The sequence below is a fragment of the Myxine glutinosa genome, chromosome 5 (assembly GCF_964187855.1).
Source record: "Myxine glutinosa chromosome 5, kmMyxGlut1.1, whole genome shotgun sequence".
Classification (NCBI taxonomy): Eukaryota; Metazoa; Chordata; class Myxini; order Myxiniformes; family Myxinidae; genus Myxine; species Myxine glutinosa.
Window position 1 is genome coordinate 106,742,715 of NC_136265.1, and position 23,430 is coordinate 106,766,144.

Sequence of the window (23,430 nt, forward strand, 5' to 3'; positions counted from 1 at the left end):
GAATGATTAATTTATTCACTCACTCACTCCGCCCACGTTCGTGCTGATTTCTGGGAACCCAGGTTGCCGCGAAAACAGATTTATTGGTTAATATAACTTTTTAATTTGAAAGTAATGTTTTATTTCTGAAAGCGCGTTCGTGATAGATTAAAAAAAATTCCTTCTTTCCTCATTCATTCTCACACTTCCGCATCGGCGTTATTTTTCTTCATTCGTTATTGAAGCGGTTCTTCCGGTTTTCATATTTTCACTGCTAATTGTTTTCTTCATTAAAATACCTCTGACCAAGTTTCTCGTAATTTTTTCCCTTATTCGTGCATTTCCGTTCTTTCTAACCCTATTTATTAATTTAACCAATCACAGTCGGTCTTGAATGGGTGGAGCGTCTAACGCGAATCTGCTAGGGCGAATCCTGTGGTGTGTCCAGTTACCAAGCTGCTTGCTAGCGCTTGCCAAGCCTTCCGTTCCTTATCATCCGTTTTCAATGGAGTACTTCAGCCAAGTGGCGAGCGATTGACACCAAACTTGGTATCCGCACACTTTGCACACCTGGTTGGGTCATACGAAAGACTTCAACCCAGGTACGTGCTGTGTCCATGCTTGACAAACCACCATAGGTTGGCGACCATTGCGCAGGCTTGATGGGCCTCGTGGCATCCTGGATTGAAATTCCTTGTGTGAAAAGTTTGAATTGAACGTAACGTTTGTGAACTCGAATTCCATGTCCCTTGTCTCCTACAGAACTCATCCTTTACTGGATTTAATGGATGTGGACACTCAATGGGATACCTGCTTGGCCCACGTCGGTGTGGACCTCCAACCCACACTTTGTACTGCTAGTTCTAGGCATGGTCGCACCTGTGATTGTCAAACTGGTTTATTCAAATTGATCGAATCAATGACTTCCAGTTCGAGGGAATTCCAGTTATTCCTAATCTTTGGAAGACACAATCCTGAATTTTCCTTGGAAAACAAAGCCCTCATTGAGTGAAGGACCCTTCATCCTGTTTTCTTCTTTCTCACCTGCAGGAAGCATCATTGGCAGAGGGTGTGGCTGTGCCGCTGCTGCAGTGCCCCCTGCAGGCTAGGGCAGGCATTTGTAATGTGTTCAGGGTGCCCGAGATAACTCGCCTACTGTTTGTGAAGGACACCGTGGGATCTTTAACGTTCACGAACGAATGCTGGCAGATGGGCCGCAAGTTTAACAGGGACGACATATACATTGATGAACCACCGTACCTGTGAAACACCAGGATGACAGGTGAGAGCTGGGTTGGGATTGTAACCCAGGCTTGCATGGTAACACGTTGGAGATAACATCTTTTATTCTGCTCTTTATATTTATCTGTAGACTGAAATACAGGTTCATGGAGGAGTTAAATATCAGGTTCACAGATTGACGGAAGATCCAAGGGGAATGGGGAGACAAAGATGTCACAGGATGTAAGAGAACAGGGATGTGCATGCGAGGAGGCATGAGGTGACGTTGGGCAGCATCTTGAAAAACAAGTGGAAGTACTCAAGAATTCCCCAAATATGGAAACTCGGCCAAATCATTACCCTCCTGAGACCAAACGAAGATGCCACCAAAGTAGCCTCTTACAGACCTATCGCATGATTTTGCACACCCTCCAAAGTTACAGAACACCTGAAACTTACACTCACATCCCTCTTTGACACACCCAACATGGATTCAGACCAAACCACTCCACCACCACTCTCCTAACAAAACACCTTTGAAGGCTTCAACAATAGCAAACCCCCAAGACGCACAATTCTCACGACAGTAGACAGACTCCTAAAGCTCTTACAAACAAAATACTAAACACAAACATGCACAACACCAAACGCTGGCCAGCCAACGACCTATCATGCAGACATAGTCATTCGTAATTTTTAACGGCAGGTCATCATGTGCAGGATACTTTCCGAATGGAGTCCCTCAATGCTCAGTCTTCTCCCCCACACTCTGTCCATATCTGCTCATGCATGACATTCCGCAACCACACGAGAACATACAATTAGCCTCAAATGAGGGCGATACAAGCATCACCTCTTTTCATAACAACATCAGCACTACCACAGCACAACTTCATCCCTTCCTCATCACCCGACAAACCTGGCTCACCATCAACATGGCCACAGCACAACTTCAATCCTTCCTCAGCACCCTACAAACCTGGCTCACCATCAACACGGCCACAGCACAACTTCAATCCTTCCTCAGCACCCGACAAACCTGGCTCACCATCAACACGGCCACAGTACAACTTCACCCTTCCTCAGCACCCGACAAACCTGGCTCACCATCAACACGGCCACAGCACAACTTCAACCCTTCCTCGACACCCCACAAACCTGGCTCACCATCAACATGACCACAGCACAACTGCAACCCTTCCTAAGCACCCAAAAACCCTGGCTCACCATCAACATGGCCACAGTACAACTTCACCCTTCCTCAGCACCCAACAAACCTAGCTCACCATCAACATTGCCACAGCACAACTTCACCCTTCCTCAGCACCCGACAAACCTGGTTCACCATCAACATGGCCACAGCACAACTTCACCCTTCCTCGACACCCGACAAACCTGGTTCTCCCTCAACACGGCCACAGCACAACTTCACCCTTCCTCGACACCCTACAAACCTGGCTCACCATCCAACATGGCCACAGCACAACTTCACCCTTCATCGACACCCGACAAACCTGGCGCACCATCAACACGGCCACAGCACAACTTAACCCTTCCTCGACACCCTACAAACCTGGCTCACCATCAACATGGCCACAGCACAACGTCAACCCTTCCTCAGCACCCTACAAACCTGGCACACCATCAACACAGCCACAGCACAACTTCAACCCTTCCAAAGCACTCCACAAACCTGGCTCACCATCAACACTGCCACAGCACAACTTCAACCCTTCCTCAGCACCCCACAAACCTGGCTCATCATCAACACGGCCACAGCACAACTTCACCCTTCCTCGACACACAACAAACCTGGCGCACAATCAACACGGCCACAGCATAACTTCACCCTTTCTCAGCACCCTACAAACCTGGCTCACCATCAACACGGCCACAGCACAACTTCAACCCTTCCTCAGCACCCCACAAACCTGGCACACCATCAACACGGCCACAGCACAACTTCACCCTTCCTCAGCACCCTAAAAACCTGGCTCACCATCAACATGGCCACAGCACAACTTCAACCCTTCCTTGACAACCTACAAACCTGGCTCACAATCAACACGGCCACAGCACAACTTCACCCTTCCTCGACACCCGACAAACCTGGCGCACCATCAACACGGCCACAACAGGCCACAGCACAACTTCACCCTTCGTCGACACCCTACAAACCTGGCTCACCATCAACACGTCCACAGCACAACTTCAACCCATCCTCAGCACCCTACGAACCTGGCTCATCATCAACACGGCCACAGCACAACTTCACCCTTCCTCAGCACCCTACAAACCTGGCTCACCATCAACATGGCCACAGCACAACTTCACCCTTCCCAGCACCCTACAAACTTGGCTCATCAGCAACACGGCCACAGCACAACTTCAACCCTTCCTAAGCACCCTACAAACCTGGCTCACCATCAACACGGCCACAGCACAACTTCACCCTTCCTCAGCACCCTACAAACCTGGCTCATCAACAACACGGCCACAGCACAACTTCACCCTTCCTCAGCACCCTACAAACCTGGCTCACCATCAACACGGCCACAGCACAACTTCACCCTTCGTCAGCACCCCACAAACCTGGCTCATCATCAACATGGCCACAGCACAACTTCACCCTTCGTCAGCACCCCACAAACCTGGCTCATCATCAACATGGCCACAGCACAACTTCACCCTTCCTCAGCACCCGACAACCCTGGCACACCATCAAGACTAAAAGTAGCCCCCTCAAAAATCACCAGTCCCGCTTCCAACAAATTACACCAAAGAACATTGCGCTGCACCACACGTAACTGAATGACATCTCTGTTCCACAAACACACACCAAACAAAAACACTCGGTGTCACTTTCAACACATCCACCTCATTCTGTGATGACATCACAAACATTAAAAAAAACTTGCACACTCAGGCTGAACACACATACAAGGCACGCACAGGTACCGACTTTGGACACTACAAAGAAACATCACTGACATACAAACAGTACATTAGATCAGTCATCATCCATGCCAGCTCATCTTGGTCCTCGAGCCAATCAAACACATCTCAACACCTGCAGATCATACAAAAGAAAGCCCTTCGCATAATCACAGGTTGCACATTAACATCAACCATCGAGCACCTACACACACAGGTAAATTGATATAAAAATTAAAAATCAAAGACCACTTGGACATGAGAGGTGCGCTGTTCTTTGCAACAGCAAATGCCAACACTAATCACTCATGCCACAACATGTACAACCACCCACAGGCCCCTAGACATTAAAACTACACCACAAAGACACTACAGCGACATCCTTCATAACATCCCCCCACCAAACAACGGAAACTACAAAAAACACATCCACACTCATCACCATAAACACAATAAACAACCTGGGCCCAAACAGTATCTTGGGCACCAATCCATCAATGACAGAGACAATACTCCCAGGTTTGATCGTGTCCACCTTTCACCCTTCGTTGTGGACACCACCCACAAACTTACACAACAAACATAGGCTCGACGACACCTGCAACCACTGCCAGGCCGTTCCACACACAATAAAACATCATGGAAGACTGTGCGAGTCCTGGCTTCGCGTAGGCAAGAGCACGCCATCTTGGATGTGAAGGATCTCTGGCTCGCTGATCTGTTCAACCAGAACTGACTTGGGCAACACAACAACAACAACAACGAGAGGAAGTGTAAGGAAACAACAGACAGGGAGTTGGTTCAACAGATGAGAGAATAGAGAGATGAAGGAATGGAGGTGAACGTTCAGCTTGGAATTTGTGCAGGTAACCAGGTGTGCGTGGAAATAAGGAAGAGCATGTGTTATCTGGGTCGGCTGTGGGATTGAGAGAATAGGAGTAGTGAGGGCAGACCTGAGCCAATCGAAAAAATAAGAGTTCACCAACCTGCCGGCAGTGGGCAAGAAGCAGACCTTAGGACTCGGCCTCCTGCCGAGAGACGCCAATAACATGGAGAGTCTCTGATGTGATCACCTCCAGGAGAGCAAGATGGGAAACAGCTGCTCCAGTTCATCATGGAGACCAATATTCCACATTCTGTCTATGCTTTATTAGTCTCCTACCCAGAAGGGACCATAGGTTTGCTGTCCGTCTGTCCCACCTGTGGGTACTGCACTTTTTCCATCCCCTTTAACATATTAAACTCAATCTTGGTGCATGGCTTTATTGTGATAAGTTACAGAACAAGTTGAGTTTTGGGGCATTTCCACAATTATTAATGGAGTTATTCCCTTTTTTAACTTAGAAAATATCACATGTTATACATGGTTCAGTTTTCAGCTGCCCTGACTCCACCCCACTACTTTACACCCATTGGCTGTACAGCTGGCCTGACTACACCGCACTACTTTACACCCATTGGCTGGACAGCTGCCCTGACTCCACCCCACTGCTTTACACCCATTGGCTGGACAGCTGCCCTGACTCCACCCCACTACTTTACACCCATTGGCTGGACAGCTGGCCTGACTCCACCCCACTGCTTTACACCCATTGGCTGGACAGCTGGCCTGACTCCACCCCACTGCTTTACACCCATTGGCTGGACAGCTGGCCTGACTCCACCCCACTGCTTTACACCCATTGGCTGGACAGCTGGCCTGACTCCACCCCACTGCTTTACACCCATTGGCTGGACAGCTGGCCTGACTACACCCCAAATTAAGCAGCACAGATCATCAGGCCATAGGCCTGACTGTTAGTCAATGGCCCAATGAAATTGGAATAATCCCAGGTATATAACCAATATAACCCAGGTAAAAAATGTATTATAAATGCACAAAAGTCGTACGCATGTTTTTGCTTCATGGATGTACATGCGGTTATTTTTATTACGTTCGGCACCAAACACAGCATTATACACCGCCCAAAAGGGATGTGTTTACTGGTGTGAATTTTTCCAGACTTTTTTCCCCTTACACTTTAACATATTGAGCTGAAACTTGGTAGGAGACATGCATTGCAAAGCAATTCTTCATCTTGTTAAAATTCTCTCCTTACCGCCAACACTCAAAAAAAGAGCACATTGCATGCCATGTGCAATCGAGCTTTATTCCAAGGAACCACAATTTGGGACGGAGCTTCGCTGTAGGGTCATGGATAGCACCATGACCATCATCACGGCCGGTGAGGCTTGGCCAACATTTTCATTCCCAACTGGCCCACCATCAATAAACTGCAAACAAGGTCCAGGGGATTCATCGTACGTTACACATCCATCACGTGATTTATTTATTTATTTATCAAGATTGGCTTCCAACAAACAATGTTCTCAACACTAAATTAATCAGCGTTTGTACTTTAACCATCAACCTGAATGTTACACACTTGGTTTGTCAGTATAGACACGATACAGTATTTAAAAAAAAAAAGCCTCAGCTCTGATTGGTGGATGTTTGTGGAGATATACGGACATACAAACGCTGTTCTAGATGGCATTGCCCTATGGGTTATGCCATAAATTAAAAAAAATCACAAACTGGTCAAGCCCTTGGAATATGCCTTTCAATCCTGATGAATCTCGCACTCTCTTTCTCACCCCGAAAGGACCGTCTGGCGCATCCTCCTGCCTACTTCCTCTTAAATACGTTCAGTCACTCAAGTTCCTGGATTCCACTCTCAGACACGATCTCTCTCGGACAAACCACATGCCGACTCGGCATCCTCCGCTGCACAAAGTCTTTCCTTGGCACGACTGAGCTTCTACCCACCTACAAGGCCTCCTTCCGTTGCTCAATGGAGCACTGCTCTCCTCTCTGGGCTGGCACCCCTGTCTCGCATCTTGCTCAGCTCGATGCCGTGGAAACCAAGGCTTTCAAGATTATTGGAATCTCCTGCGATGAAACTGAATCGATGGGACTATCACGTGGTCATCACAGACAGGTCGGTGAGAATTACACCACGGACATTTTGCACCGATCAGCGAGACTGGTTCATGGTACGTCAATAAAATGAACTTATATTATGGATCTAAAATAAAATTTCAGTCCAACACAAGAACTTGATGCCAGGACATTTAAAATTATGCAATTTAAACGCAATGTAGAATATAGAAGCACGTCACATTTTCACAAAGTTTCCTGATGGTTGAACAGTCAAACCAAAGCGTTTCACAACGATGGTATGAAATGTTTACGGGTTGTTATAGTCTCGGGTGGTGGTGTTCACGTGATATGCCAACCAAGAGAGTTCATGACACCGACAAGTGCCCTGGCACGTACTGTAATGCTTGTGCACTACTTTATTACCAAAAGGAACATTCAAGGTGTTTGCCACCAGCCGTACAGTGTGTAGAGACTTGGAGCAGGATGGCATCATTCGCAGCACGATTGCTATGCACTCACCGATAGACTAGGGCCTGGACCTGTCAATCACGCTTCTCAAAGTTGATGCCAGGAACACTTTCCAATGCAAAACGAGGGGTGTTACCTGCGACACCAAAATAATTCCTTTCAACAATCTTCTCTTTAACCCCTTTTGAGGTTGTCTTTCAGTGCGCTATCATTGTTTAAACTCAATTATTTAGCATTGTTGCTGTTGGCCTACATCGTATTTAAGACAAATGTGGAAAACAAAACAACTTATCTCTCTATTTTCTTATCCAGGGCAATGTGCAGCAGAGCATACCTCAATCCAGCGATGAGGCCGGCAGGCATGAGCTTGCGTGAGTTGTAGAAGCGCATTCCCATCACCGCACTGAGAACGCCGGATGCAGCTAATAACACAGGAAGCCATCAAAAGTAACGTCATGCAACAATGCTCACTGCACCAACATCACGTTAACGTTAACCCAAGTTCCATCTACAGCAGGATATCACAAACAGTTATGGGCGCATTGGGCCAAAACTTGGTGGACAGGTTCGGTGTCTGACAAGGCCGAATAGATTCCATTTTGTCTAAGATCCAGCTCCCGATCCGAGAATTTAATATTTTAAGTGATTCTTCACCACTGAGAGATGGGGGCCAAAAACGAGATATAGTCAAGTCGAGTCACTTTATTGTAAATGTGTTTAAAAGCCAGGGATAAGAAACAATGACATTCTTATTGACAAACAATCATGATAGCATGCATGACATCGCGCATAATAGCACATGATAGTACGCATGATATCGCGCATATCACGCATGATAGCGCACATATCATGCACATAATAGCATGCATATCACGCATGATAGCGCACATAATAGCACGCACATCACGCATGATAGTGCACATAATAGCACGCATGATATCGTGCACATCACGCATGATAACGCACATAATAGCACGCATATCACGCATGATAGCGCACATAATAGCACGCATATCACGCACATAATAGCACGCATATCACGCACATAATAGCATACATATCGCGCATATCACGCATGATAGCACGCATAATAGTGTGCATGGTAGCACGCACATCACACATGATAGCACGCACATCACGCATGATATGACGCACGATAGCGCACATGATAGCATGCATGTTAGCATGCATATCTCACATGATAGCACACACATCATGCATGATGGGGCGCATATCAAACATGATAGCGCACATATCACGCATGATGGGGCGCATATCACACATGATAGTGCGCATAAGAGTGTGCATGATAACATGCACATCACGCATGATAGGACGCATATCTCACATGATAGCACGCACGACAGCACACATGATATCGCGCATGATAGCACACATGATATCGCGCATGATAGCACACATGATATCGTGCATGATAGGGCGCATATCACACATGATAGCATGCATAATGGTGTGCATGATAGCATGCATGTTACCATGCATATCTCACATGATATCATGCATGATAGCACGCATGATATCTCAAAAGGTTGTGGATGGACTTGGATGAAACTTGGTGGATGAGTTGGTGACAGGAACAAGCCAATTCGATTTTATTTCAGGTCCGGATCCAGATCCGGCCTATCAGTGGGATACAAAAGGTAAACTGTTCAGTCTGGAGGAGGTATGCGCTCCACCGGGTGCCGTACTAGTTATTAGTTCCCTACCCGGAGGAGACTATAGGACTGCTCTCCGTCCGTCCGTCTGTCTGGCCTGTGGTTTTCTAGGACTTTTTTCCCCATACCCTTCAACATATTCAAATGAAACTTTGTACATTGCTTTATTATGATAAGTTACAGACCAAGTTGAGTTTTCGGGGCATTTCGCCAATTTTTCATGGAGTTATGCCCTCTTTGCTTGGAACAAGAACATTCGTTGGGAACGGTAGGAGACACCATGTATTGAAAAGCAATTCTTCCTCTTGTTATTTATTGGTCAGCTTAAAGGCATTCATTTCCTTCGTCTTAACAACTTGTCCGACCACACGTCATGTGAACCTGTCACCATATGTTGCCTGTGTGACATTAACGTAGCAGTTTTCATGGTGCAACAATGGGGCGACACCATTTTGATTGTTTGACGTTTTAATCGGCAGGGGATGGGGAGGTGCATCATCATCGTCGGCTCAAAGCATCCGAATCACGGCGGCTTTACCTAAAAAAGGACAACTGTTGATGTCGAACCTGGTGGTTACACATTTAGTAAGTACTGTACAGCAAAAAGTGAACTCTTTTGATACCCTCCGTGTCCTTTGGATGTTTCATCTATACTAGGGCATGCCCGTACTATATATATATCTAAAATTATATCCCCCCCCCCTCTATTTACATGAAATGGTTTGGTCCAAAGCGAACGGCTTGCGAGTACGGTGACAATCCCCCCCCTCTATTTACATGAAATGGTTTGGTCCAAAGCGAACGGCTTGCGAGTACGGTGACAATCCCCCCCCTCTATTTACATGAAATGGTTTGGTCCAAAGCGAACGGCTTGCGGAGTTTGGTAAAGAAATCGCCATAGCTCGGTAACTACTTGTCCGATTAATATGAAACCTTGAAAAGGCACATCCTCAGGTCCCCAGCAATATACCTGGCAAGTTTCAAGTATATCGGACCCGTGGTTGTCGAGAAACAGCAGTCACAGACAAACACACAGACATACACACACACACACACACACACACACACACACACACACACACACACACACACACACACACACACACACACACACACACACACACACACACACACACACACACACACACACACACACACACACACACACACACACACACACACACACACACTACTGGAATTATAGATAGATATAAAACACAGTGTGTGTGTGTGTGTGTGTGTATGTGTGTGTGTGTGTAATGTTACCAATAGACTCCTAAATGGAGAGGCTCACGTGCTTGATATTTGGCATAGACATGGCCATTGAGCCTGGCCGACCTCAAAATATTTGACGAGATCCATATTTTTTATTCATGTTTACCTCAGCGCATTTCAGCGAGGAATATTATACACGGAATCTGAGCAGGTGGCAGAGCAGCGCGCTGATTCGCTCAGAGCGATCACGTGATGTTCCTTGCCGCCATAAACTCACAGTTACGCGTTCGCACGTAATTCAGAGCGAAAAGCGATTGCGTTTTTTCACATTTTAGCGAGGAACACCACATAGGTTTTTTTTTCTTTCATCTTTAGATCCATATTTTTTTTCAGCGAGGAATATTATACACGGAATCTGAGCCAGTGGCAGAGCAGCGCGCTGAATCACTCAGAGCGATCACGTGATGTTCCTTGCCGCCATAAACTCACAGCAAGTAGCATAGATTTTAGCATGATTAGCATTTAGCATGATTTAGCATAGATAGTAGCATGTTTCACATAGATTTTTTTTCAGCGAGGAATATTATACACGGAATCTGAGCCGGTGGCAGAGCAGCGCGCTGATTCGCTCAGAGCGATCACGTGATGTTCCTTGCCGCCATAAACTCACAGTTACATGTTCGCACATAATTCAGGGCGAAAAGCGATTGCGTTTTTTCACATTTCAGCGAGGAACAGAGGTATTTCGGCAATGCCAACTCATTGTCTGGGACGAGTGCACAATGTCTCACAGAGTTGCACTGGAGGCAGTTGACCGCACACTGCAAGATATTCGAAACGATCAGACTGTCATGGGAGGCATTACTCTTTGATGGCAGGGGATTTCCGACAGACCCTGCCTGTCATACCACGCAGGACCAAGGCAGATGAACTTCGTTCCTGTATAAAGGCATCTCCTCTATGGTCAAAAGTGACGAAGTTGAAACTCAGCACAAACATGCGTGTCACCCTTCATGGAGATGTAGCCGCAGGTGTCTTTTCAGCAAAGCTGTTACAGATCGGAAACGGAGATTTGGAGACGTGCCCTGAAGATGGACTGGACATCGTACCATGCGGCAACAATGTCACCACGGCTGACGAACTCAAGGCGAACGTCTTCCCCAACATCCCCGCCAACTACCGAAATCACTCCTGGCTCTGTGAAAGGGCAATTCTAGCCCCAAAGAACGATGCAGTGGACAAAATCAATTTGGATCTTCTGCAGACTATTCCTGGGGATCTAAGAACTTACCGATCTGTCGACTCAATCCAAAACGACCACGAGACTGTCCATTACCCGGTAGAGTTCCTCAATTCGCTACAGCCTCCGGGTGTGCCTCCCCACATACTCCATCGAAAGGAAGGTGCTCCAATCATGCTCCTGAGAAATATCGATCCTCCAAATCTGTGCAACGGCACACGACTGGCTATCAAAAAGTTGATGCCTCACGTAATTGAGGCCAACATACTTACGGGAAACTATAGCGGGGAACAGGTCTTCATTCCGAGGATACCAATCATACCATCTGATCTGCCATTAGAGTTCAAAAGGCTCCAATTCCCCGTACGGCTCAGCTTTGCCATGACCATCAACAAGGCGCAAGGACAATCTCTCAAGGTGGTCGGACTGAACCTTGATTCCCCGTGCTTCTCCCATGGCCAACTATACGTAGGATGTAGTCGGGTAGGACAAGAGAACAATCTATACATCCTATCCGAACAAGGAAAGACAAAGAACATTGTTTACAAGGAAGCACTGCGTAATTAACTACGTGTCTGGTGTGTTGTGATGATTGTGAGAATATCGATTATGATTCTGATCTGATTTTTGTGTATTTATGTGTATTTTATGTTGGTGTTGGGTCCCTGGTCCCTGGTCCCTGGTGTTGGGCTAGCGGCTAGGGTGCCGGCTTAGGATCCTAGGATCCTGGGTTCGAATCCCGGTCAATCGCTGAATTAACGCCAGGGGGGGTTGACTCAGCCTGTCATCCTTCTAAGGTCGGCAAATTGAGTACTAGTTCACTGGTAATTCCCTGCTTGTCGTTAAAGGCGGCAAAAAGGGTTGGCGTCAGGAAGGGCATCCGGCCGTAAAACATTGCTTCAAAAAGGGGACCGAAAAACAACAACAACCACAGTTCCCGAAAAAGGCCAACCCCCGCTTGCGGGGAAAAATGGCCTCTAAAAGGTGGGGTTTTTTTTTTTTAAATGTATATTTTATGTGATTTTATGTATTTATGTGTATAAAAAAAAAACACACAAAAAAAGGCACGAAGGAAAATAGTTAATTACTCCGACACATTTAGCTGCGGTGATTGAAAAATCACCGGACAATTGTTGCTGTTTTGATGCTTTTTACTGCTGTTTTGATGCTTTTACATTGCTGTTTTGATGCTTTTTCACTGCTGTTTTGATGCTTTTTCACAGCTGTTCTGATGCTTTTTTGCCGTTTTTTAAAATACTAGGGCATGCCCGTACTATATATATATCTAAAATTATATCCCCCCCCTCTATTTACATGAAATGGTTTGGTCCAAAGCGAACGGCTTGCGAGTGGTGACAATCCCCCCCCTCTATTTACATGGAATGGTTTGGTCCAAAGCGAACGGCTTCCGGAGTTTGGTAAAGAAATCGCCATCGCGTGCACAAACGCGCAGGAAAGCGAATGAATCGCAAATTCGTTTTTATTAGTTTTAAAACATAGTTTAACGCCAACATAGTTTGCAAACGTGAAATAAATGAATACGCTCTCAAATGTGCCATCCGAGGCAGAGTGTGTCCGCCACGTTCGGCACACGCGATAGTTCGCTGCTCTCTGATTGGTTGAATCGTTTTTTGGACATAGCTCGGTAAGTAATTGTCCGATTAATATGAAACCTTGAAAAGGCACATCCTCGGGTCCCCAGCAATATACCTGGCAAGTTAAAAGTATATCGGACCCGTGGTTGTCGAGAAACAGCGGTCACAGACAAACGTACAAACGTACAGAGATTACTGGAATTATAGATAGACGAGGGCATTGCCCGTACTATATCTATATCTAAAATTATATCCCCCCCCTCTATTTACATGAAATGGTTTGGTCCAAAGCGAACGGCTTGCGAGTACGGTGACAATCCCCCCCCTCTATTTACATGCAATGGTTTGGTCCAAAGCGAACGGCTTCCGGAGTTTGGTAAAGAAATCGCCATCGCGTGCACAAACGCGCAGGAAAGCGAATGAATCGCAAATTCGGTTTTATTAGTTTTAAAACATAGTTTAACGCCAACATAGTTTGCAAACGTGAAATAAATGAATACGCTCTCAAATGTGCCATCCGAGGCAGAGTGTGTCCTCCACGTTCGGCACACGCGATCGTTCGCTGCTCTCTGATTGGTTGAATCGTTTTTTGGACATAGCTCGGTAAGTAATTGTCCGATTAATATGAAACCTTGAAAAGGCACATCCTCGGGTCCCCAGCAATATACCTGGCAAGTTAAAAGTATATCGGACCCGTGGTTGTCGAGAAACAGCGGTCACAGACAAACAAACGTACAGACGTACAAACGTACAGAGATTACTGGAATTATAGATAGATAAAAATGTCATTAAAAAAAAAAAATCCCCAAAAAATCTCACAATGATGACATACAATTCACAGAAAACGTTGAAGCAACCGCGTAATGTTGCGGTGATGTTTAACTCAGTGAGAATAGTTCTAAATGTAAAGTACATAAATTGTGTGGATTACGTCATTTGTGGATGTGATGAACTGCCAGTAACCATCTATATCCCTCCCCTCCCCTTCCCTCCTCCCCCTCTCTCTCCCTCCTCCCTTTCCCCCCTCCCCCCTCCCCCTCCCTCCTCTTCCCTCCTCTTCTCCCCTCCCCCCCTCTCCTCCCCTCCCCCCCCTCTCCTCCCCTCCCCCCCCCCGTTCCCCTCCCCTCCCCCTCCCCTCCCCCGCCCGGCAATGCCGGGTACTTCTGCTAGTTTAAACTATTGTGACATATGACAAAAGAAACTGCAAAACTTTAAACCTTTTTAGAAAAACATTTAATTTCTGGATGTACTTTAAGAGTATTTGTGATGTTGTTCGCAAATGCATATGCGACTGGCATTCAATTTAAAATTCAGACCGTTAGTTGCATCATCAGCGAGGCGTGGCTCTGCCGCTGATGCAGCATCTCCGCACGTTTGGACAGGATGTTGCAATTTGGTCAAAAACTCACTCACTCTTTGAGAAAGACATCTTTTGATCACCAACGTCCACGAGACATCAAGCTTAACGTGCCACCCGATGGACGGCCCTGCATTGCGAAATGCCAGTTTATACCTGGGCCGAGATTCTAACACATGCTAGATAGTTCCGAAGCGAGTGCACGTGCCTCTCACCTATACTGCCAACCAAAATGTTTCCAATGACAATCAAGAAACCGGAACAATAAGCTCATTTATATATATATATATATATATCATAGTAATTGCAATGGTGTGTACCAAGTGAAAGCCAGATGTTGTTAGGGTCTTGACTGACTTGATAGGCCCCAGCTCCAGCCAGGCCTCCAAAGAGCAAGCCTGCCGCAAGAGAGGGCACGCTACCTAAATGGGAAGAGGGGTGAGGGGGAAGTGAGACATTAACCGGCATAAGGGGTGAGGTAAGGTGAGGGAGGAAAAAAAAAATGGATAAAAATACAACAAAAGGAAAAGGGAGAACAAGGATAAAAAGGCATCGCGTCACAATCCTTGAACGAGTAAAGCAGACTCGAGATGGTGCATCGACCTGAGCCGTGAACGTCTCAAGTTTCATCACCTAGCTTACACCTCGTAACTCGAACTGTACAATCATCAATTTAATTCAAAAGCAAAACACATGTTCAGCTCCACAAAAGCACAATGACGGCCATGTTTTCCTCGGTGGCTGGAAGTTGCGATTGCAAGTTTCGGTGTCGCCAAAGCTCAAACGCCTTTTGTGATGTGAATCACGTTTATAAAATGCTGAACCTCATCGGATGAAGCAATGACTTCTGCATTCCGATCAAAAACACTTTACTGAAGCGAACCTTGTTGAGCAGGCCTAATCCCACTGTGCACGATGTCCAAATCCCACAAAGCAGGATTTGAAAACACGAAAACTGATGAGGGCTAAATAATGGGACCAAAACCATGCTGTCCAAACGGAGGGATAAAGGGAACGAAGATAAAAGGAAACAAGATAAAATGAGGGATAAAAGGAATGAAGATAAAAGGACCGGAGATAAAAGGAACGAAAATAAAAAGGAGGGATAAAAGGAACGAATATAAGAACCACCTTTAGAGGCCATTTTTCCCCACAAAGAAGGGGTCCCCTTTTTGAAGCAATGGCCGGATGCCCTTCCTGCCACCAACCCTGTAGTCGCCTTTAGCGACACAGGGAATTACCAGTGAACTGGTACTCAATTCGCCGACCTCGGAAGGATGACAGGCTGAGTCTGGCGTTAATTGGCGTTAATTCAGCGATCGACCGGGATTCGAACCCAGGATCCGAGGATCCCAAGCCGGCACCCTAACCGCTAAGCCAACACCAGGGTGAAAGGAACGAATTTAAGAGGAGAGATAAAAGGAACAAAGATAAGAGGAGGGATAAAATGAGGGATAAAAGAAACTAAGATAAAATAGGGATAAAATGAGGGGTAAAAGGAACAAAGATAAAATAGGGATGAAATGAGGGATAAAAGGAACGAAGATAAAATAGGGATAAAAGGAACGAAGATAAAATAGGGATAAAAGGAACAAAGATAAAACAGGGATAAAAGGAACAAAGATAAAACAGGGATAAAAGGAACGAAGATAAAATAGGGATAAAATGAGGGATAAAAGGAACAAAGATAAAATAGGGATAAAAGGAGCAAAGATGAAATAGGGATAAAAGGAACGAAGATAAAATAGGGATAAAAGGAACGAAGATCAAATAGGGATAAAATGAGGGATAAAAGGAACAAAGATAAAATAGGGATAAAATGAGGGATAAAAGGAACAAAGATAAAATAGGGATAAAAGGAACGAAGATAAAATAGGGATAAAAGGAACGAAGATAAAATAGGGATAAAAGGAACAAAGATAAAATAGGGATAATATGAGGGATAAAAGGAACAAAGCTAAAATAGGGATAAAATAGGGATAAAAGGAACAAAGATCAAATAGGGATAAAATGAGGGATAAAAGGAACAAAGATAAAATAGGGATAAAATGAAGGATAAAAGGAACAAAGATAAAATAGGGATAAAAGGAACGAAGATAAAATAGGGATAAAAGGAACGAAGATAAAATAGGGATAAAAGGAACAAAGATAAAATAGGGATGAAATGAGGGATAAAAGGAACGAAGATAAAATAGGGATAAAAGGAACGAAGATAAAATAGGGATAAAAGGAACGAAGATAAAACAGGGATAAAAGGAACAAAGATAAAACAGGGATAAAAGGAACGAAGATAAAATATGGATAAAATGAGGGATAAAAGGAACAAAGATAAAATAGGGATAAAATGAGGGATAAAAGGAACAAAGATAAAATAGGGATAAAAGGAGCAAAGATGAAATAGGGATAAAATGAGGGATAAAAGGAACAAAGCTAAAATAGGGATAAAAGGAACAAAGATCAAATAGGGATAAAATGAGGGATAAAAGGAACAAAGATAAAATAGGGATAAAATGAGGGATAAAAGGAACAAAGATAAAATAGGGATAAAAGGAACGAAGATAAAATAGGGATAAAAGGAACGAAGATAAAATAGGGATAAAAGGAACAAAGATAAAATAGGGATAAAATGAGGGATAAAAGGAACAAAGATAAAATAGGGATAAAAGGAGCAAAGATCAAATAGGGATAAAAGGAACAAAGCTAAAATAGGGATAAAAGGAACAAAGATCAAATAGGGATAAAATGAGGGATAAAAGGAACAAAGATAAAATAGGGATAAAATGAGGGATAAAAGGAACAAAGATAAAATAGGGATAAAATGAGGGATAAAAGGAACGAAGATAAAATAGGGATAAAAGGAACGAAGAAAAAATAGGGATAAAAGGAACAAAGATAAAATAGGGATAAAATGAGGGATAAAAGGAACAAAGATAAAATAGGGATAAAATGAGGGATAAAAGGAACAAAGATAAAATAGGGATAAAATGAGGGATAAAAGGAACAAAGATAAAATAGGGATAAAAGGAACGAAGATAAAATAGGGATAAAATGAGGGATAAAAGGAACAAAGATAAAATAGGGATAAAAGGAACAAAGATAAAATAGGGATAAAATGAGGGATAAAAGGAACAAAGATAAAATAGGGATAAAAGGAACAAAGATAAAATAGGGATAAAATGAGGGATAAAAGGAACGAAGATAAAATAGGGATAAAAGGAATGAAGATAAAATAGGGATAAAATGAGGGATAAAAGGAACAAAGATAAAATAGGGATAAAATGAGGGATAAAAGGAACAAAGATAAAATAGGGATAAAATAGGGATAAAAGGAACAAAGATAAAATAGGGATAAAATGAGGGATAAAAGGAACGAAGATAAAATAGGGATAAAAGGAACAAAGATAAAATAGGGATAAAATGAGGGATAAAAGGAACGAAGATAAAATAGGGATAAAATGAGGGATAAAAGGAACAAAGATAAAATAGGGATAAAATGAGGGATAAAAGGAACGAAGATAAAATAGGGATAAAAGGAACGAAGATAAATGAGGGATAAAAGGAACGAAGATAAAATAGGGATAAAATGAGGGATAAAAGGAACGAAGATAAAATAGGGATAAAATGAGGGATAAAAGGAACGAAGAAGCTCCTGCCGTGCACATTGGGACTCAGCACTGCTCACTCATCAAGGCTCGTTTAAAATAGCAATACATGGCCTATTACAGCCACTTTGTACTTACCTGCCTTCACGTAACCAACGATTCCTCCTGTTCCCACCAGCATGGCGTAGCCATAGCCCAGCCAATCCGTGGACATTGTTCGATTTCTCCACACGATTCAAAGGACACACCTGCAGAGATAAAATATGAGGAACTTTTTTAATGTGGCAATCGGCCTCGGCATCGTTTTTTGTCTACAATATCGCGGCTCGCACGATGGTCTCGAGGGAAGCGCACTAGACTCTAAGCCGTCTCACCTGGGTTCGAATCCCACGCCAGATATAAACTGTCATCTTCGTATTTCACAGACAGGGCGATTCATCAGAGTGTGTGTTGTCCCTCGGATGGACGTTAAACCGGTCTATGAAATGTCATACAAACCCTAACAAAGCACAGAGCAAAGGGTGCAAGACAAGAAAGGAGGTGGCAGAAGACAGAGAGCCCACCGACCTGTATGTGATGTGAATAGGCCTACAGACTCGGGATATTCCAATGATGTTGAAGGTCTTGGTTTGCATGGCATCAAGCTAAGGAAGGTGTGAGGCAGGGGAGCCAGCCCAGAGGGGAGAGCAGTACTCCATTGAGCTGTGGATGAAGGCCTTGTATTGCAGTTCAGCAACGCCAAGGAAGCACTTTGCACGACGGAGGATGCCCAGTCGGCGGCTGGCATTGGGGATCAACTTATAATTGTGGTTTATCCAAGAAGGATCACGGCTTATGACGAGATCCAACAATGTGAATGAATTTCCTCAAGAGGATTGTTTCCTCAAGAGGATTTGGAAAGAGCGAGAGTGCGAGATTTGTCAGGATTGAAAGATGTATTCCAAGTGTTTGACCAGTTTGTGATTTAATTTAACGTCTGAAGAGAGTGAAGAGGCCGCACCGTCTGTCTGAAGGATGAGGTATGTCACAGCAGAGGGTGGAGTCATCAGCATATGATCACTAGGGAAGGCAGCGCAGGTGTGTACTGATGAGTCATTTCTTGAACGGACTTTTTTTTAAACTACCATCAGGGAGACGCTTTCGTGTAAGGATGAAGAAGAACATTTTCAAAAAGTCATTTGTACCATATGCAATTCAAATGCTGAATTCAAATTCCTAGACATTTTGCTGTTTAGTCAATCCTCCATATTTTATATTTATTTTATATTTTATATATTTTTATTTCGTTTTCTTATTCCCTTTGTGTTTTATGTTTTAATGATTGTCAACTTACGGTGTCACCAAATAATAATTTCCCTGAATACGGGACAATAAAGATTTATTATTATTATTATATAGATAGACGAGCCGAAAGCACCCGCCACCCGGCGTTGCCTGGGTTCGTTTTGAATGAATTTACTACTATAATTCAGCTTTTACTCGTGGCCGTAGAAGATTGACTACTATAATTCAGCTCAGCTTTTAATTGCAAAATGGGCCCAGCCCGGCCGAAGCGGCCTCGACCGACCTCGCCACCTAGCCTATAACCTTCCCGGAGCCTGTCCAGACATTTTTGGTTCTTTTTGAATGAATTTACTACTATAATTCAGCTTTTACTCGTGGCCGTAGAAGATTGACTACTATAATTCAGCTTTTACTCGTGGCCGTAGAAGATTGACTACTATAATTCAGCTTTTAATCGTGGCCGTAGAAGATTGACTACTATAATTCAGCTCAGCTTTTAATTGTGAAATGGGCCCAGCTCGGCCAAAGCGGCCTCACCACCTAGCCTATAACCTTACCGGGGCCCGTCCCGACATTTTTTGTTTCAGAGGTCTCCTCCTATCTTTCACCGTTCAGGAGATTAGCACGTGCAGCCAAACAAACACCTTCTTTTATATATATATATATAATAAATATAGAAGAAGAGGATTTTCCAGAGAACCAGAGAGATTGTTGATGAAGATCAGGAAGATCCAAGAAACACTGCTTTGGGGTACTCCAACCTTGATTCACACGTCTACAGTATTACTATTAGAGGAAGTCAGCAATCCATGTGTGGAGTTTGCCTTGGATTCCAGAGGCAGACGCTTTGGAGAGCAAGACAGGATGTATTGAATGCTGGAGATATATCAAGAGCGACACCCTGATCTCGCGCCGAACATTGAGGGCCTACATCCATTGCTGGGAGATCATTACACCGATGAGAGAAGTGCCACAAATAATTCAGATAACGCATTAAACCACACACACACCCACACAACACACAAACACACAACACACAAACACACACACGACGCAGCAGAATCAGCTTCTTCCCAAAGGTTTGCCAGTGTCTTCCCAGCAGTCAGCAGCAATTACACAGAAGGAAGTAAGGAAGAATTTGTCTTTCGTTCAGGGTACCAGCGACAACTCGCCTCCTCTTCGTCATGGACATCGTGAGGTCATTAATGTCCACCAATACGAGCAGACTGGTCACCAACGTTAACGTCCACAAATGTGAGCAGATGGGTCACCAGGGTTAACGTCCACCAATACGAGCAGACGGGTCACCAGCGTTAACGTCCACAAATGTGAGCAGATGGGTCACCAGGGTTAACGTCCACCAATGTGAGCAGACTGGTCACCAGGGTTAACGTCCATCAGACCAATGTGATCAGATGGGTCACCAGGGTTAACATCCACCAATATGAGCCGACGGGTCACCAGGGTTAACGTCCACCAATATGAGCCGACGGGTCATCAGGGTTAACCTCCACCAATGTGAGCAGACGGGTCACCAGGGTTAACGTCCACCAATGTGAGCAGACTGGTCACCAGGGATAACCTCCACCAATGTGAGCAGACTGGTCACCAGGGTTAACGTCCACAAATGTGAGCAGATGGGTCACCAGGGTTAACGTCCACCAATGTGAGCAGACTGGTCACCAGGGTTAACGTCCATCAGACCAATGTGATCAGACGGGTCACCAGGGTTAACGTCCACCAATATGAGCCGACGGGTCACCAGGGTTAACGTCCACCAATATGAGCCAACGGGTCATCAGGGTTAACCTCCACCAATGTGGGCAGACGGGTCACCAGGGTTAACGTCCACCAATGTGAGCAGACTGGTCACCAGGGATAACCTCCACCAATGTGAGCAGACTGGTCACCAGGGATAACCTCCACAAATGTGAGCAGACTGGTCACCAAGGATATTACCTCCACCAATGTGAGCAGACTGGTCACCAGTGTTAACGTCCACCAATGTGAGCAGACTGGTCACCAGGGATAACCTCCACCAATGTGAGCAGACGGGTCACCAGGGTTAACGTCCACCAATGTGAGCAGACTGGTCACCAGTGTTAACGTCCACCAATGTGAGCAGACTGGTCATCAGGGTTAACCTCCACCAATGTGAGCAGACGGGTCACCAGGGTTAACGTCCACCAATGTGAGCAGACTGGTCACCAGGGTTAACCTCCACCAATGTGAGCAGACGGGTCACCAGGGTTAACGTCCACCAATGTGAGCAGACTGGTCACCAGGGATAACCTCCACCAATGTGAGCAGACTGGTCACCAGGGATAACCTCCACCAATGTGAGCAGACTGGTCACCAAGGATATTACCTCCACCAATGTGACCAGACTGGTCATCAGGGTTAACCTCCACCAATGTGAGCAGACGGGTCACCAGGGTTAACGTCCACCAATGTGAGCAGACTGGTCATCAGGGTTAACCTCCACCAATGTGAGCAGACGGGTCACCAGGGTTAACGTCCACCAATGTGAGCAGACTGGTCACCAGGGATAACCTCCACCAATGTGAGCAGACTGGTCACCAGGGATAACCTCCACCAATGTGAGCAGACTGGTCACCAAGGATATTACCTCCACCAATGTGACCAGACTGGTCATCAGGGTTAACCTCCACCAATGTGAGCAGACGGGTCACCAGGGTTAACGTCCACCAATGTGAGCAGACTGGTCACCAGTGTTAACGTCCACCAATGTGAGCAGACTGGTCACCAAGGATATTACCTCCACCAATGTGAGCAGACTGGTCACCAGTGTTGATGTCCACCAATGTGAGCAGACTGGTCACCAGGGTTAACGTCCACCAATGTGAGCAGACTGGTCACCAAGGATATTACCTCCACTAATGTGAGCAGACTGGTCACCAGGGTTAACGTCCACCAATGTGAGCAGACTGGTCACCAAGGATATTACCTCCACCAATGTGAGCAGACTGGTCACCAGGGTTAACGTCCACCAATGTGAGCAGACTGGTCACCAGGGTTAACGTCCACCAATGTGAGCAGACTGGTCACCAAGGATATTACCTCCACCAATGTGAGCAGACTGGTCACCAGGGATAACCTCCACCAATGTGAGCAGACTGGTCACCAAGGATATTACCTCCACCAATGACAATGTGAGCAGACTGGTCACCAGGGATAACGTCCACCAATGTGATCAGACTGGTCACCAGGGTTAACCTCCACCAATGTGAGCAGACTGGTCACCAGGGTTAACGTCCATCCGACGGACGACACACGGTGATGCAACACCAAGGCTGCCAAACACTGGACAGTTTACAAACGATTACGAAGTCGGGAATCGATCACAAACCATCAAATTCCTTTTCCCAAAATGATATTCATATTGTGACGAAGGTTTATATTTAAAACTTGCACCGATATAGCAAAGGCACAAAACGTGCATTTCATCACGTGGGCTCTTTCTGCAGGTCGTTATTACGCAATGGAGACACAGTCGTGGATTGCGCGATAACAAGTTTCTACTTTATCGAGAGATAATGCAAGTTAAACGATATCGATAGAGTGAAAACATTGTAAACAAGAGTGAAAGCAAAACGATCAAATAACACAAACCGCACTCACGAACCACGAACCACGAACGACTCACACGCGACAGCCTAGCGTTCACCTTCAACCTAACCACGCCCACTCTAAACACAAGTACATTTCAATGCTTGTTGGATTTAATAATTATTGATATTGTGCACGCGAAACCTAGTGGAATATTTAGTTTTACAAAGCGCGTTCAACATTGTTGTCTGTGTCCATCACACAGATTAAATGAAAAAACACGACGACGAGGAGGAAACCAGCCTCGCCTGTAAGACATTGAGATACACCCTTCCTGTAAACGTTCGTGCGTTGCACGAATCATGG

At 45.1% G+C, this 23,430-nt stretch overlaps 1 protein-coding gene and 1 long non-coding RNA gene across 10 annotated transcripts; one reads left to right on the forward strand and one right to left on the reverse strand.

Moving 5' to 3' along the window:
- The first annotated feature begins 17 nt into the window (after positions 1–17).
- Positions 18–7,202, forward strand: LOC137427265 (uncharacterized). Of its 2 annotated transcripts, none has more exons than XR_010984471.2 (3): positions 18–617; positions 742–1,261; positions 6,780–7,202. It is a non-coding gene; the product is annotated as an uncharacterized LOC137427265 (long non-coding RNA). The 2 variants fall into 2 exon arrangements; XR_010984472.2 differs by having other exon boundaries at positions 18–581.
- On the reverse strand, positions 6,026–23,212 carry TMEM14C (transmembrane protein 14C). Of its 8 annotated transcripts, none has more exons than XM_078778495.1 (5): positions 23,141–23,212; positions 18,349–18,458; positions 14,929–15,030; positions 7,860–7,947; positions 6,026–6,408 (listed from the first exon to the last, which is right to left on the reverse strand). In XM_078778495.1, exons 2-5 carry the CDS (start codon positions 18,422–18,424, stop codon positions 6,351–6,353), a joined length of 324 nt encoding a protein of 107 aa, XP_078634621.1. In that variant the 5' UTR covers positions 18,425–18,458; positions 23,141–23,212; the 3' UTR covers positions 6,026–6,350. The 8 variants fall into 8 exon arrangements, with proteins under 8 accessions (XP_078634621.1, XP_067972739.1, XP_078634624.1 ...); XM_068116638.2 differs by having other exon boundaries at positions 23,128–23,212; XM_078778498.1 differs by having other exon boundaries at positions 23,155–23,210.
- Between the last annotated feature and the right edge of the window lie 218 nt (positions 23,213–23,430).

Coding starts and splice junctions, on each gene's coding strand:
- TMEM14C (XM_078778495.1), bottom strand. CDS start 18,424: ATGTCCACGGATTGGCTGGGCTATGGCTACGCCATGCTGGTGGGAACA. Junction 15,031..18,348: donor CGTTGGTTACGTGAAGGCAG/GTAAGTACAAAG, acceptor CTTCCCATTTAG/GTAGCGTGCCCTCTCTTGCG. Junction 6,409..7,859: donor GGCCTCATCGCTGGATTGAG/GTATGCTCTGCT, acceptor CCTTGTTTGCAG/TTTATTGATGGTGGGCCAGT.